This window comes from Etheostoma cragini, chromosome 15 (assembly GCF_013103735.1).
Source record: "Etheostoma cragini isolate CJK2018 chromosome 15, CSU_Ecrag_1.0, whole genome shotgun sequence".
NCBI lineage: Eukaryota > Metazoa > Chordata > Actinopteri > Perciformes > Percidae > Etheostoma > Etheostoma cragini.
The window spans coordinates 20,537,158-20,551,198 of NC_048421.1; the positions used below are offsets into that span (position 1 = coordinate 20,537,158).

General features: G+C 40.9%; 2 protein-coding genes across 14 annotated transcripts in view; one reads left to right on the forward strand and one right to left on the reverse strand.

Annotated features, from left to right (window-relative positions):
• LOC117957699 (histone acetyltransferase KAT7-like) overlaps positions 1–12,910 on the reverse strand; it is a 38,551-nt gene extending 25,641 nt beyond the window's left edge. For 3 of the 13 annotated variants that reach the window (XM_034893659.1, XM_034893658.1, XM_034893651.1), the window contains exons 1-4: positions 12,699–12,909; positions 10,869–11,013; positions 5,972–6,190; positions 340–621 (exon numbers count right to left, since the gene is read on the reverse strand). In XM_034893659.1, the coding sequence (XP_034749550.1) occupies positions 340–621; positions 5,972–6,190; positions 10,869–11,013; positions 12,699–12,713 (661 nt within the window). In that variant the 5' untranslated portion in view covers positions 12,714–12,909. Of the gene's footprint in view, positions 1–339; positions 622–5,971; positions 6,191–10,859; positions 11,014–11,138; positions 11,296–12,698 lie in introns of those variants that run through there. The other 10 variants (XM_034893647.1, XM_034893649.1, XM_034893646.1 and 7 more) reach the window with 10 other exon arrangements.
• Positions 12,911–13,324: 414 nt separating this feature from the next.
• aldh16a1 (aldehyde dehydrogenase 16 family, member A1) overlaps positions 13,325–14,041 on the forward strand; it is a 19,661-nt gene continuing 18,944 nt past the window's right edge. Inside the window, exon 1 of the mRNA XM_034893639.1 lies at positions 13,325–13,650. Within this exon, the coding sequence (XP_034749530.1) occupies positions 13,561–13,650 (90 nt within the window). The 5' untranslated portion in view covers positions 13,325–13,560. The remainder of the gene's footprint in view (positions 13,651–14,041) is intronic.

A 14,041-nucleotide genomic window follows, 5' to 3' on the forward strand; every position in this document is an offset into this window, starting at 1 on the left:
CGACGCCCTGCTACGCCCTGCACTGCTTCTACTGTTATTGCTAGTCATTGTTCTACAAATGTAATTGTTACTATAAATGTTACTGTTATAATTATTATTAATCATATTTCTGTTCAGTATATCTGTATCTAGTGTCTTAACCGGCAGCTGGTTTCTGCTTGTTTAAAGGTAATTTTTCCTCGCCATTGGCGCACCAAATGCTTTCTCTTGGGCAGAATTGTTGGGTCTTTATAAATTACAAAGTGTGAACTAGACCTACTCTATCCGTAAAGTGTCCTACGGGACAGTGCATAGGAGAAGGACATCCGATATCCAATGAAATACTGTTTCTGCCCTCACCCAGTGAGTTGCACCCAGGTGTGGGACACTTCATGTTGAAGTTGTAGCTTTCGTGGAAGCGCCGTCGTTTGGGTCGGTGGGAGAGGTCATGGGCGGCGGCCTCTTTGAGTGACAGCTCTTTGGCCAATCTCTCGTCCTCCTCTTGTGAAACTACAATATCGTTGCTAGACGACACAAGGTCGTTGCTGTGACTGGAAACCTCGATGTCTGACTCTGAGGAGGGGGCGTTGCCTGTTGGGGTCCGTGGAGGGGTCTCGTCTCGGTCCGCACCCTGCTTCAGGTCTGCGTGAGACAATAGGGACGGAAGGAATTAGAGGGAAGGATTGCAAGAATGCTGTGTATAAACCGACAACTCCTGCACACATGTGTGGTTTTAACTGAATATAGCAAGTCAAAGAGTGCACACATTTTCAAATGACTGATCATCATAATGATAATAATGATCTCATTTTAAAGGCTTGGTAAAATTACGGGGTGAATAAACTTTTGTTTCATGTAGAATAATGGCTTCCCTGCAGGTTAGCAAATTGTGACTAATAAACTTCTGTTGGTTGGAAAACGGCAGCACAAGAACACTGACAGGAAACAAAAATTAAGGATTAAAAAACGTTTTAAATCCCTTTTCTAACACAATGGGCACACATCTATCTTTTTTTTTTTTTTAAGATTATTTTTTGGGGCATTTTAGGCAGGACAGTTGAGGATATGAAAGGGGAGAGAGAGGGGGAGTGACATGCAGCAAAGGGCCGCAGGCCGGATTCGAACCCGGGACCGCTGCGTCGCGGAGTAAACCTCTATACATGGGCACCCGCTCTACCAACTGAGCTATCTGGGTGCCCGGCACACATGTATCTTAAGGTAAATCTCTGTAGACTGCAAATGTGACCACATACAGATGCAGTTGCCAGCAGAGAAATCCAATAGTAAAGCCTAATATTACTGCAGCAGAAGACCACAGCTGGAGCTCACAGAGGCAGGCGAATGGGACATATTGCAGCCAATTTCCTCTCATACCCAGTCACATTGGACTATTTAAGATGTCAGGCAATTCTTTTTTAATTTAACTTGGCAGAGACTGCAAACCTCTGCCAATGCTAAACTATTTCTTCAACTTTGTGTTAACCCTTAAACATCTTTTGTTACAAATCAACATGCATTTAAAGTGAGTAACTTTCCTGATTAACTCTGCAGATAGACAAACAAGCAAACAAAGACACAAAGAGGTATCTATAATAATATTAATGATAATGATAATGATAATAATAATAATACTAATAATACATTTTATTCATATAGCATAACCCAAGGACACAGAAATGGCTGTGACTAAGTTAAGCTAAGCAAGGTTGCAGGCTGTGGTAAACAGGTGGTGTTTGACTACTCAAACACCACTACCATGTGCTGGGGTCTCATTTATAAAGCTTTGCGTAGGTTCCTTAATAAAAGTGTATGTACACCCAAGAGCCAAAAACGGCTCCTTTCCGTCTGCAAATAGCCGGTTGCCCCCAGAGTGGCGAGGATCTGTATTTGGACCAGGATGGCACAGTTCCGGCATGTTTCCCTCTCTAATGGACCCAATTCAGTACATAGATCCAAGAGCACGGCTTTAGGGAATTTAAAGCGGCATATTGACCAGTCATCGTTGTGGTCCCTGAAGTCTCTTTCTCTCCTGTTTCTTCCATTGGCGTAGTCCTCCTGCAGGGCCACCAGTGCCATCATGCAGCATTACGCACTGGGGTCACAGCAGTATTTACTACATTTGTTATTGTAGAAAATCAGAGCATCAACTAGTGGTATCCCTCACTATGAGATACAATTTAAAGATGAAAGTCTAATAGGCAAACACACTTTTTTCCTGCAGGTTTGGTCACAAACAGTATTAAAGTTAACTATTGCGTGAGAACTTAGCTAAACTGTATTTCCAGACTTTGACATTTGATGATATATGCACAGTAATAAAGAGATATTTAGTTATTTACACTGTGTTCTGCCGTTACATAATGGTAGGGTATTTCATGATATCCTGTTTTCCGTGCATTTTTTTGCCATCTCATCTTCCTGCGCTCGGTGGCGGACTCTCTGATGCCGATTAAATATTAAGAACAAATTTGCATTTAAGAACTGAGTTTGATTTTACAAAGTGTTTATGGAAAAATTATCACTTAGGTCAATAGCAAATAACACTGCTGGATTTAATCTCCATGATAAAGTGGATGATATGGAGTGAAGGAATGTGCATGATACATCAATACTTGAAAATGTTCAGAGTAATCATTATTCCCACATGTACTTTCTGCAGTCTCACATTAGTTCACCACCTCACCATCTACATTGCCAATTCTCATTATCTCCAAAGTATGCTTACGCAAGGGTCAGAGTTTGCATGGAGGACCGCACACTCATTTTTTTTTTTTTTTAATAAATCACAACCTTTGCGTGGGAAGTGGCGTACACACATTTTCAGCCCTGTTTTGTGCGTACACCACGTTTATAAATGAGACCCCAGGGATGAAGCATTTCGGATATCTGCAGGGAGAGTGTTCCAGAGGGATGGCGTTGCAACATTAAAGGCTCTACCTCCAAAGGTACAGAGTCTGGTGTGGGGAATGGAGAGCAGGCCAGCGTCTGAGGACCGCAAAGGGTTTCAGAGTGGGGTGTATGGATGGATGAGGTCAGAGAAGTACTGTGAAGCCAGGACATGACAACCTATGACAAACTCAGTTATTTTGTAAAATGCTGTGTTTAAAATAATCAGGGTTGTTAGTCTTGACAATTGATTCATTTTTCAACAAGGATGATTTGAACACTACATTGTTACATCTTGATGTTTGTGCTGAACTAATGAGCACTCAGACTGCATTAAAAAAATGCCAACTATCTGTGGCTGAAACTAGGGCTAGGCGATATGGAGAACATCGCAATGTTTTTGACATTGATCTCGATATTGTGGTGATTTTGTATGGTTGACTATTGGTGCTTTAACAACATATTTACACAATGAGCGTTTTGACATAGATTATCAATAATGTGGATACAATTACTAAGTGGGTAATGGAAAATAATAAAACAGCTAGAAAGTTAAGAATATGACACCACTTTACTGGGATGCAGCCTTTAAAACAAGGACACAACACGACTCAATCTTTAGGCACTAAATTATACAACTAAACATCCAAACAATGTACGTGCAGATATATCTGCTTTAATGGATACAGATCACCCCCTCTTGCAGCGTCTAAAGTTAGACAACAGATACTGGTCTCTGAGAGGTAATTTTTCCTTTGTACCAGTGTCAAAACACAAGTCCAGTATATGCACAGAAACGTATTTGTCTTATTTATAATCAGTAACACACTGTGATCACAGACAGACACACAGTGTCATTAGCAGAATGGTACAGCAATGAATGAATGATACACCCAGATAGACACCCTTCCTCCTCCCTCTCCTTCTCAGCCTCTCCCCTCACGTCATTCTCTTTTCTCTCTGCCCTTCTATTAGATTAATACGTCAGGTTTGAAAGGTGGAAACTCTAACCTAACCCTTGACATCTAATAACAATAATGCTAGATTAAGACTTGTTTTAGATTAAAACTTGTTTTAATTAAAACTTGTTTTAATCTAGCGAGTTTGAAATGAGTCACTATTCTTTCAATCTATTAACGTTGTTGTCTAGGTTAGGAACCTAGTAAATGGAATCTGATGTGCATATGTTGGGGAAAACGGTTTGAAACATTGAAATGCAAGTTTCTAATGGGCAAATCTTTATTTTGAAATATGTAAATGGACATTTGCACTCATGTTTCAGACTCATCTTTCAGAGCTGAGTTTAGTTCTGTCAGTGTTGTTTTGCAGCTCTGGTCTGAAACTCTAAAACTTCTACTAAGAAATCAGGCATTCTAAGGCATCTTTACAACCCACCAGGGATGTGCACAGACATTCGGAGGGGCTATTGCTCTAATAAAAAAAAAAAGCATTTTTATATCCAGTAAATAAAATGTACATGGGCTGCATGGCACAGACACAATTTACTGAGCATTTATTATTAAATGAAACTTTTGTTTTAAGGAGTTATTACCCTACTCCAAATTAACTAAAAAGCTTTGCCAAAATATGCCAACTTCACATAAAGGAATAATGAAGGATGGTTGCTTAACATCCAATGCTTCTCTCACAGCTGGCCTGCTGACAGCTTTAATCCAGCTCTGCAAAGTTGTGGATCTTTCAGCTGCTTCATTGAGCTCTTTTTTTCTTCAGTTGACTTTGTTGTGAAGGCATACTAAAGCACAAAAAACTAAACATATTTTTTTTGTTTATTACATTAACCTATTAGCACATGATCTAATAACAAAATAAGGGGACTTTCACTAACGTCACATCAGATTGTTGGTTGAAAACTCTTTTGACTTCAAACAATGTATAACCTAGCATGATTCAAGAGCAAACCATCCCAGCCCTGAGCCTCTCTTCTCTACAGAAAGCACGCTAAGGTAATGGACGTAACATAGCTACGTTACCCTGCTGCTGCAACATAGGCTGTCATTAGCTTTGGTTGATAACATAGCATTTTACGTTAATATAAGTCAATGATAAGCGGCGTGATGCAAACGTAACAAGCTGAATCTGCACGTTATTCAAAGCTCAAGTGGATTTTTTGATTAGTAATCACAGGACATTTGTCATGATCTCCATAACTTTAAAAACCCATGTGAAGGTAGGAGGGCTTGGCTTTCCTTCTTTCATTTGTGGTGCTTTGTGTGTGAGAATAAAATCAAAGTCACATGACTGGGGGCACGCAGCCACAACAGCAAAAATATTAAAAAAGAAAGAAAGAAAAGTTTATTTAGGCTCTTTCACCAGTGGGGCAGCTAAGCCAAACAGGGCAAACGGGCGGTTGCCCAGGCAACAATGGCCCGTACCCGAGCATCTCTCTGCAACCCCCTTTAGACAAAACCACCAGTGACACCAGGGTCTAACCTGTGTATCGGCAGCAACAGAAAGTTTATTCATTCGGTTTTGGGGTACTCAAATTTATGAGTACCTGCAGCTTTAAAACATTGTGTTTCAACCTTTCAAAATTGTATTTCATGTAAAGCTTGTAACAGTATAACATGACATTTTGGAAGTATATTATGTCTAGTTTTTATGGGTTATTATTCGGTTTGATTTAACTGACACTGATGGGGAATAGCTGGGGGAAAAATGCGTATCAATATGTGTGTAAGTGTGTATATGAATAAATAAGTGAAGAAATGAATTGTTTAGTATTTAACTGAAGTACAAACAAAGGGGTAGGACCGAACAAGTTTTTCCTACTCCTTTATAAACATGGAAATCCTTGTTTGAATCATTTACAATCATTTTAAAAGATATGTTAGATATGATTTTTTTTTGGTTTTCTTGCATTCTTGCTGTACTGAAATGTAGTACATGTTCCTATTTATCTTTATTTTTTATCACGTTCAAAGTAAAAATAAACATTATAATTATGTCATACCCTTCATCTACTCATGGTTCTTTCCTTTTACCTTCTACTTTTGTTCCTCTCCCTCCTTCCCTCAAACTCCTGACTGCTCTCTTCACTTTTCTCCTGTCTTCTTCTAAAACATCCAGTAAACAGTGCTGCTCTCACCATTAGCCTCGGTTTCTGAGCCAGACGACCTGCTCTGACGCAGTGGGTATTTTTTGGCTGTGGTGTTTGTCGCCCCCTGCTGACTGCGTGTGATCCTGCGCCCAGAGGAGAAGACGGACGCCGGCACCGCAGCTGCTGTGGCAGACTCAGCTGCCGAATCCAGGCCTTCGTCAGGACCCGGGGCTGCAGGAGAACTGCTCCGTACTGAGCTGCCGTTATCTAGAGGTTAGGAGAGGAGAGCAGAAGTTTTCAAAGTCCCTTTATTGGACCATTTTCAGATCATATTAAATCTTTTTTTTTTAGAGCACCCTTTGCCATTTTTAGACAAGACTTATTCAATATATCTGACCTTTGTTTGCAATTTTTCCACACTACATAGTCAAATTTAAAAACATTTACTAACAACATAAATTATAATTTTACAATAACTTATAGTCAATTAGACATAACAATAAAAAAGAAAACTGCAGTCTTCATCACATAAGATGACATTCAAGTTCACAAATAAACAAACATTAAAACAGGTTCTAGCACGCTAATTAAATGCCTAAAAGCGGAGTTTTCCACCACCAAAAAAGGTTGCATGTCTGCTGCTGTGAACACTCCTAAGGCTCTTGTAATTGCATTTGCACAAGTTAAGTTACTTGGAAGTTTAATTCCAAATGAAGACGGAGGAGTAGTTTGTGTTGTTGTTGGTACATCCATCTGTTTTTGTTGCCTGTGGAGATGTGCTGCTATGTTAGTCGTGTTGCCAGTGGAATAATATGGTACACGCACATTGCAGAGCTTGCAAACTTTGACTTTCGACAACGCAAACGTTGTCAACATAACTCACTGGAAAATATCTCACTGGAAATATTCAAAATATTTCCAAACCCGCGAGTTTGGTGAAAGAAGAGGGGGCTGAAGTTCTGCATCTGCAGTTGCCATCCTCTTTTATTTTGACTGGTCCGGATCCGCTCCGGATTGGCGGCGGAGTAAATTGGTTTCCATCAAAGTCAGTGTGTGTACTTTCACTGAGTGCGGAACGGCTGTGTCCCAGCTCTGGCCATCCCCAGCCCTCTGCGGCAGATATGCAGAGCTTCTGTATTTGCTGAGAGCCCCGCAGCAATTCAGCATGAAATAAAATAGTAAAATAAAATAAAATAGGCCGCGCTTACAGCGAATCATATTTCCCTGCACAACACCTTGAAAACACAGCACAGAGTTGTGTCCTCTCTCCTCCTCTGGATGGAAACAAACTGTTGTTGTTTTGTGGTTCAATTCTACATGAATTCACCACATCTCTTGGGTCCTCGAGACTTCAGCTGTCAGTCATGGCTGCAGCTGTTCCTCAACAAATCTGGTGGGTGTTGATGGACGGCGGAGCACGGAGCCGATCAGCAGCCGTTCCGCATCCTGTGGAATTTGGAGTCAGAGGATATGACTCGCAGCACTCCTGTGTTTTCCGCTTGGCAGAACGAGAAATGGGGGAGTGTAAGGCGACGTGGGTGGGTGCAGTCCTGCGGGTCTGCTCGTGTTCATTGTGTGTGTTCATCATGCCTAGTTTAATAACTCTGGATTCAACTGAGATGTTTAAATGTTTAAATGTGATGTGAAAATGTACAGTCATGGTCAAACGTTTCGAGAATGACACAAATAGTAATTTTTACAAAGTCTGCTGCCTCAATTTATGATGGCAATTTGCACGTACTCCAGAATGTTATGTAGAGTGATCAGATGAACTGCAATTAATTGCAAAGTCCCTCCTTTCAATTAAAATGAACTTAATGTTAAAAAACATTTCCACTGCATTTTAGCCCTGCCACTAACGGACCAGCTGACATCATGTCAGTGATTATTTTATTAACACAAGTGAGAGTGTTGATGAGGACCAGGCTTGAGATCACTCTGTCATGCTGGTTGAGTTAGAATAACAGCTTTAAAAGGAGGGTGGTGCATGAAATCATTGCTCTTCCTCTGTTAACCATGGTTATCCGCAAAGAAACACGTGCTGTCATCATTGCTTTGCGCAAAAAGTGCTTCACAGGCAAAGATATTGCTGCTATTAAGATTTCACCTAAATCAACCCTTTATAAATGATCAAGAACTTCAAGGTGAGAGGTTCAGTTCTGAAGGCTTCAGGGCTTCCAAGAAAGTCCAGCAAGCGCCAGGACCGTCTCCTAAAGTCTATTCAGCTGCGGGATTGGGGCACCCCCAGTGCAGAGCTGGCTCAGGAATGGCAGCAGGCAGGTGGGAGTGCATCTGCACGCCCAGTGAGGCAAAGACTTTTGGAGGATGGCCTGGTGTCAAGACGGGCAGCAAAGAAGCCACTTCTCTCAAGGAAAAACATCAGGGTCAGATCATTATTCTGAAAAAGAGACAGGGACTGGACTGCTGAGGACTGGGGCAAAGTCATTTTCTGAGATGAATCCCCTTCCCGATTGTTTGGGGCATGCGGAAAAAAAGTCTGGAGAAGACAAAGTGAGTGCTACCATCAGTCCTGTGTCATGCCAACAGTAAAGGATGCTGAGACCATTCATGTGTGGGTATCTCAGCCAAGGCTCACTCACAATTTTGTCTAAAAACACAGCCATGAATAAAGAATGGTACAAAACTCCCTCAGAGAGCAACTTCTTGCAACCATCCAAAGACAGTTTGGAGACCAACAATGCCTTTTCCAGCGTGATGGAGCACCTTGCCATAAGGCCAAAGTGATTACCAAGTGGCTCGGGGAACAAAACCTCAACATTTGGGTCAATGGCCTGGAAACTCTCCAGACCTTAATCCCATTGAGAACTTGTGATCAATCTTCAAAAGGCGGGCGGACAAACAAAAACCCACAAATTCTGACAAACTTTGAGATTTGATTATGCAAGAATTGACGGCGATGAGTCAGGATGTTGCCCAAAAGTTAATGGACAGCATGCCAAGACGAACTGCAGAGGTCTTGAAAAAGAAGGGTCAACTCTGCAAATATTGACTCTTTGCATAAACTGAATGAAATTGTCAATAAAAGCCTTTGGCTCTTATGAAGTGCTTGTGATTATATTTCAGTATACCGTAGTAACATCTGACAAAAATATCTACAAACACGGAATGAGATAACTCTGTGAAATCCAATCCTCTGTAGAAGTGTCTTTCACCATGCAAAGTCTCTGGGAAAAGTTTTTCTGGGTCAGAGGGGTGCAGTTCCACCGCTGACCGCCAAGTCCATGCTTGCATTAAGACATGCTGCTGTTTCTGGGGGATTGTGTGGCTGCTTGACTAGCAGTAAATACTGTGTGGCAGTATCCATGATTTTATTTTTCAATTCAATATTTAAGATTGTGAATTGATTTTGATCAAAAACAGACCAAATAGCAGATCTGCACATGACCTCACACCCACAGGAAACCATGTTGTACATACAACACATGAGAAAACAGTCGGGTAAAAGGAAGAGCTTGAGCTGTGAGTTGTGAGAGAAGAAAAGGGAAGACAAGAGGAGAAAGAAAGAGATTGGAAGAGAAGAGGAGAGAGAGAGGAAGAGAGGAAGAGAGAGAGAGAGAGAGAGAAAGAGAGAAAGAGAAAGAGAAGTAACTATAATTTCAAAAATGACATTTCCTAGTCCTGGCCTATATCTTGTGAGGATTTGCTGCCACTCTTTTGTCTGTTATCGTCAAATAAATATTTTTAGCTTTTAGCAGATTAGTAGCAGAATCAATGTAACATTTCTACTATGATTGTCTACATGGAACTTGTCCTGCAAAAACTTTAGTTTACAATGTGCTGAACAGACGTATTATGTTTTCCAAATTCTTGATTGATTTCTCAAACCTAAGCTGTCTGTAACAGAGCAACTCCAAGCAGAAATGGGAAAGAAGGTAGAGTTAATTGTTGCAAATGGCCTCAATGTTTATGAAGAGACTAATCCCACCAGAGAAAAGAAGACTGAACCTCTGACACCACTTCTTTTTAGAGAAAACTAGCCTCTGTGCTTTTTCTAAAGCTTCTACGGGGACTAGGAGAGCAAACACAACTTCTCTCAGTAACAAAAAAAACAGAGGAAAAAGAATCAACTTTTCTTTCTCTAGTGTAAATCCCCACTGGCAGCCACAACAGAAAGAGGTCACACAGGGGGTGGGGGTAGAATTTGTGTGTCTGTGGTGGGGGGAGGTCTGGCTGTCTGAACCCATTCATGCTTTAAGGCTGCCCATGTATAGATAAATCCTGGTGCTGAACTGAGGGGGGTTTGAAGCCTCTCTGTGGTCCCAGAATTAAAGCGTCCTTCCTCATTCAAATGACGCAGTTAAATGAATTTATACTATATGTAGGTATGTCTAGCTTGATAATAAATAAGTATGAATAAATATGTAGGAAAAGAGAAACCACTAAAATATGTGTGAAGAGCAGAAAACAAAACTGTGGCTAAAAAATTGGTTGAAGAAAATGGCAGTTCTAACTTAAGATTTCTAAGATAAGAAGTCAAAGAGACTAGAAAAGGAATACCTTAAGTTCTGAAATACACTGGTGTCATGCTAAAATCAACCGGTGTAATTACCAGGTTGTTCCTAAGATATGTGTTCCCTTAAACCAATAAAAAGGTTGATACATGGTTCATGGGTATCACTTTGAAGTAAAAATATTGTAGGGAAAATATAACACTATTAATGTATGAGCTACCAAAACTATAAGAACTATTTTGGGAGACTAAATCGTTAGCATGTAGGCCACTGATGCTAGCCTAGATACGCAAAAGGCTATTAAGATGTGTATTCCTTTCTATGCTACTAACGTCCCTCAAATTATTTCTTATTCCACGATTTTCCATCCCGAACTTTCTATTGCTCTGGCCTGTGTGTGATATAACTGATTTATTTGATTATGTGTTATGCCTACAACGGAGTATTTTTCAAAAAAAACTTTAAATGTTTACCTTGTGAGCTCCGGCTGAGGCGCAGTGAAGCTCGAGTCAGGCGCGTGCTGCTGCGCCTGTGCGCGCTCTCGGAAGCTTCGACGTGCTCGAGGTCGGCGGAAAAATCCGAGTCCTCTGTCCCGTCCGAGCTGCTGCCGTTGGTCCTCTGAAAACAACACAAACTGGGTGAGAAAACAGAAAGTCTGGACTGTCACCAAAACATTATCAAATGAAGAATTAGAGAAATTCTGTGGGACTGATGTAAGTACAGCTTTGTGGATTTTTTTTTACCAGCGGATAATTCAGCAAAGATCCCATAGTGAGGGAGGAGCGTCACCATCTCCACATTCTTTCCAGCACCCCTTGTTGCCACGCTGGACTTGTCAATACTCAAAACAAGCCTAATCGGCATCGACAAGGGCACACCCCGAATAAACGCCGACTGAATCTATTGTACCAACCAAGTTCAACTTCCGTGGGAATATCCAGTTTGTAGTCAAATAGGTCGACTAGTTGTTCATTACTATGAGAGCCCACAACACTCAGTAAATTATTTAAACTAATAAAAAAAGTCCCATTTCAGGCTGCCTAGCTGCCTGCCACACGGAATGAATGGGCTGATGCTGATGATAACCGAGGCGTAGAAGCGAGGGGTCACCCCACTGGGGAGGGGGTGGGGCAAGGGGACTACTCGAGTGGTAGCCAACATGTCATCGGACAAAAAACACAAGCTTTATGTGGGGCCCCCTCCAACATCCTCTGAAATATTATCCAAAATGTGATATTATAGGGCTACCTACAATTGTACAATAATTGGCGAAAGGATTATGGATTATTCTATTTCTCTGTATTTCATTGCACTCAATATTTAGTTTGACATATGACACATAATTAGGTGTTAAAGCACGACATACAGAAAAACAGAGTAAAGGAAATAAAAATGAGAACTACTCCATAAGATAAATACAAAATAAGTACAGTGCAGGGGGGGGGTCGTAAAATTAATAAAGCTTTACACGTTACAATACCCTACACTATACACTGTACAATGCTGTATTAGCATGTGTACAGAATAATGCTGATAACATAGCCATTAGGCTACTTGTCTTTTAATACTAATACAAATGAACTACATTTTAAATAGTACTAAAACACAGTAGCAAACAATATATAAGGGGGGGGGGGGGAAACTATCACTCTACACTACAACATGGACCACAGCGCAAACATTTGACGTTTTATTTATAACAACTTCACAACTGAGCCACTTCATTTACATACAGCCATACAAAGAGAGGAGGCGGAGTTTGAAAGAGTCAGACCAATGAACGCAACCCTCGTCTAGATTCTGTCCAATCACAGCGTTGTTTTGGTGCGGACTCTCCGTTCCAACCTAGCACTAGCACAGCTTGTACCTTTCAGTTAGCTAAAGCTGCTGTTACACTGAAATTAACGGAGATCAGTACGTGTATATGCAGTCCCCAAGGTGATATAAATCTGACCAAAATTCGCAAGGCCCAAATTTCCAAAGCTCTTCTCACTTTACCCTGAATTAGCGACACTTTGATACCAACACGTTCGTGCAACTCAGTAACAAACATTAGATAGCGTAGCTTTTAGCAACACAAAATGACAGTTCAGTTGAGTGACTACCAACATTGATATTCAACACACATCTCCAACGTATTAACGGCATCTTGTAGGATCGCATTCAGCTCACATGCGGTCAAACAAATGTCCACAGCAGTTAGCTAGATCTTGGCTAATATTAGCTATGACGTTATGTTGTTGTTGTGTGTCCGATCTGCAGTCTGCACTAACGGCTGAGTCTGCTGCAAACCTCTGCCTTACCTTTCTCCGGGGCATTTTCAAATGTGTGACGTATGTCGCCTCTGGCAGGTTATTACTCCTTACTCTGGGGGAAGTATGTATCAGGTTATATAAATAATAAGAACAACAAACCGCCAGCTTTTGAGCCAATTCAACTGAAAGCAGCGCACGAATTTTTCCGCACTTCCTTGTGAGTACAGCGCAAACTCGTTTTTTGGGTCCGTTGGCAAAATCCCTCCGTGTGGAACATATAGCTGTTTTGGTCCTTTGCTTGAGCACATAATTCATCCGTTCTCGAGCGGACACTGTTAAGGGGGGGGGGGGGGGGGGTACATTTAGTCAACTATTTAAATAAAATAATGTTAATGAATTATTATAGGTTAGTTAGGGAAATATTTACAAACCAAATATTCACATTAATAACTACGTTAATTAAACTAATCAAGCAGGTTTTATGTAACACAAAGCGGAACCACCTGCTAAAACCCAATTAGGGTATTTTTCACAACATTTTAAATATACCTTGAATTGCTGTCATAGATTACAAACACATAAACATTATGTTATTTGCTTAGATTCAGTCCAAAAATGAAATACTGAGAAAACGGAAACAACACCGGAAGTGAGCAGGAGGCAAACCTCTTGCTCCGCGTAGCCCAGGAACTCTGCAAGTTCATTTACAAGTCTCGATTGGAGAGAAGCTAGCACGTTGCATTAGACGTGAAGTGGGACCTCGTCTTCCTGCTATCCGTTTCTCTTCTATTTGCTGCAGGTACCGTTTTACAAGCTTCAAATTAAACATTGTTACCATAGACGCCATCCAGAGACGAATACTAAGCCCAGGGGAGATTCGCTTCCTCACTGACTCGTACAGTTAACTATTATGGCTGGTAGCACCATCAATACAGTGCCGAATATTTTTCAAAGCATGGAGTACGGACCAGCTGCAACTCCCAGCACTGCCACTGCACAGGTAAAGTTATCAACATGTAACTTTTAACAGGACACTGAACGAAAATGGCTGGCAAAAAACTTATATATATACTTATATAAAACTTAATATGCTGCTGCTGCTTACTGGCAAATATTAGCATGTATTACGTCTTGTTATAACGTTTGAGCCATGTGAAGTTCATTAGTGTTAACTGGTAGCTGACTGTAAGTCCCAAGACAAGCATGTGACTTGTCTACTTGTAACGTTACATGCATGTTACATGTACAAGTGTGTACAGTAGTTATGGAATGTAAAGGCTGAAAAAACATGTTCCCATATCCCAGTAGGCCTACAGTCACTTACAGTGGGTACGGAAAGTATTCAGACCCCTTTAAATTTTTCACTCTTTGTTTCATTGCAGCCATTTTCC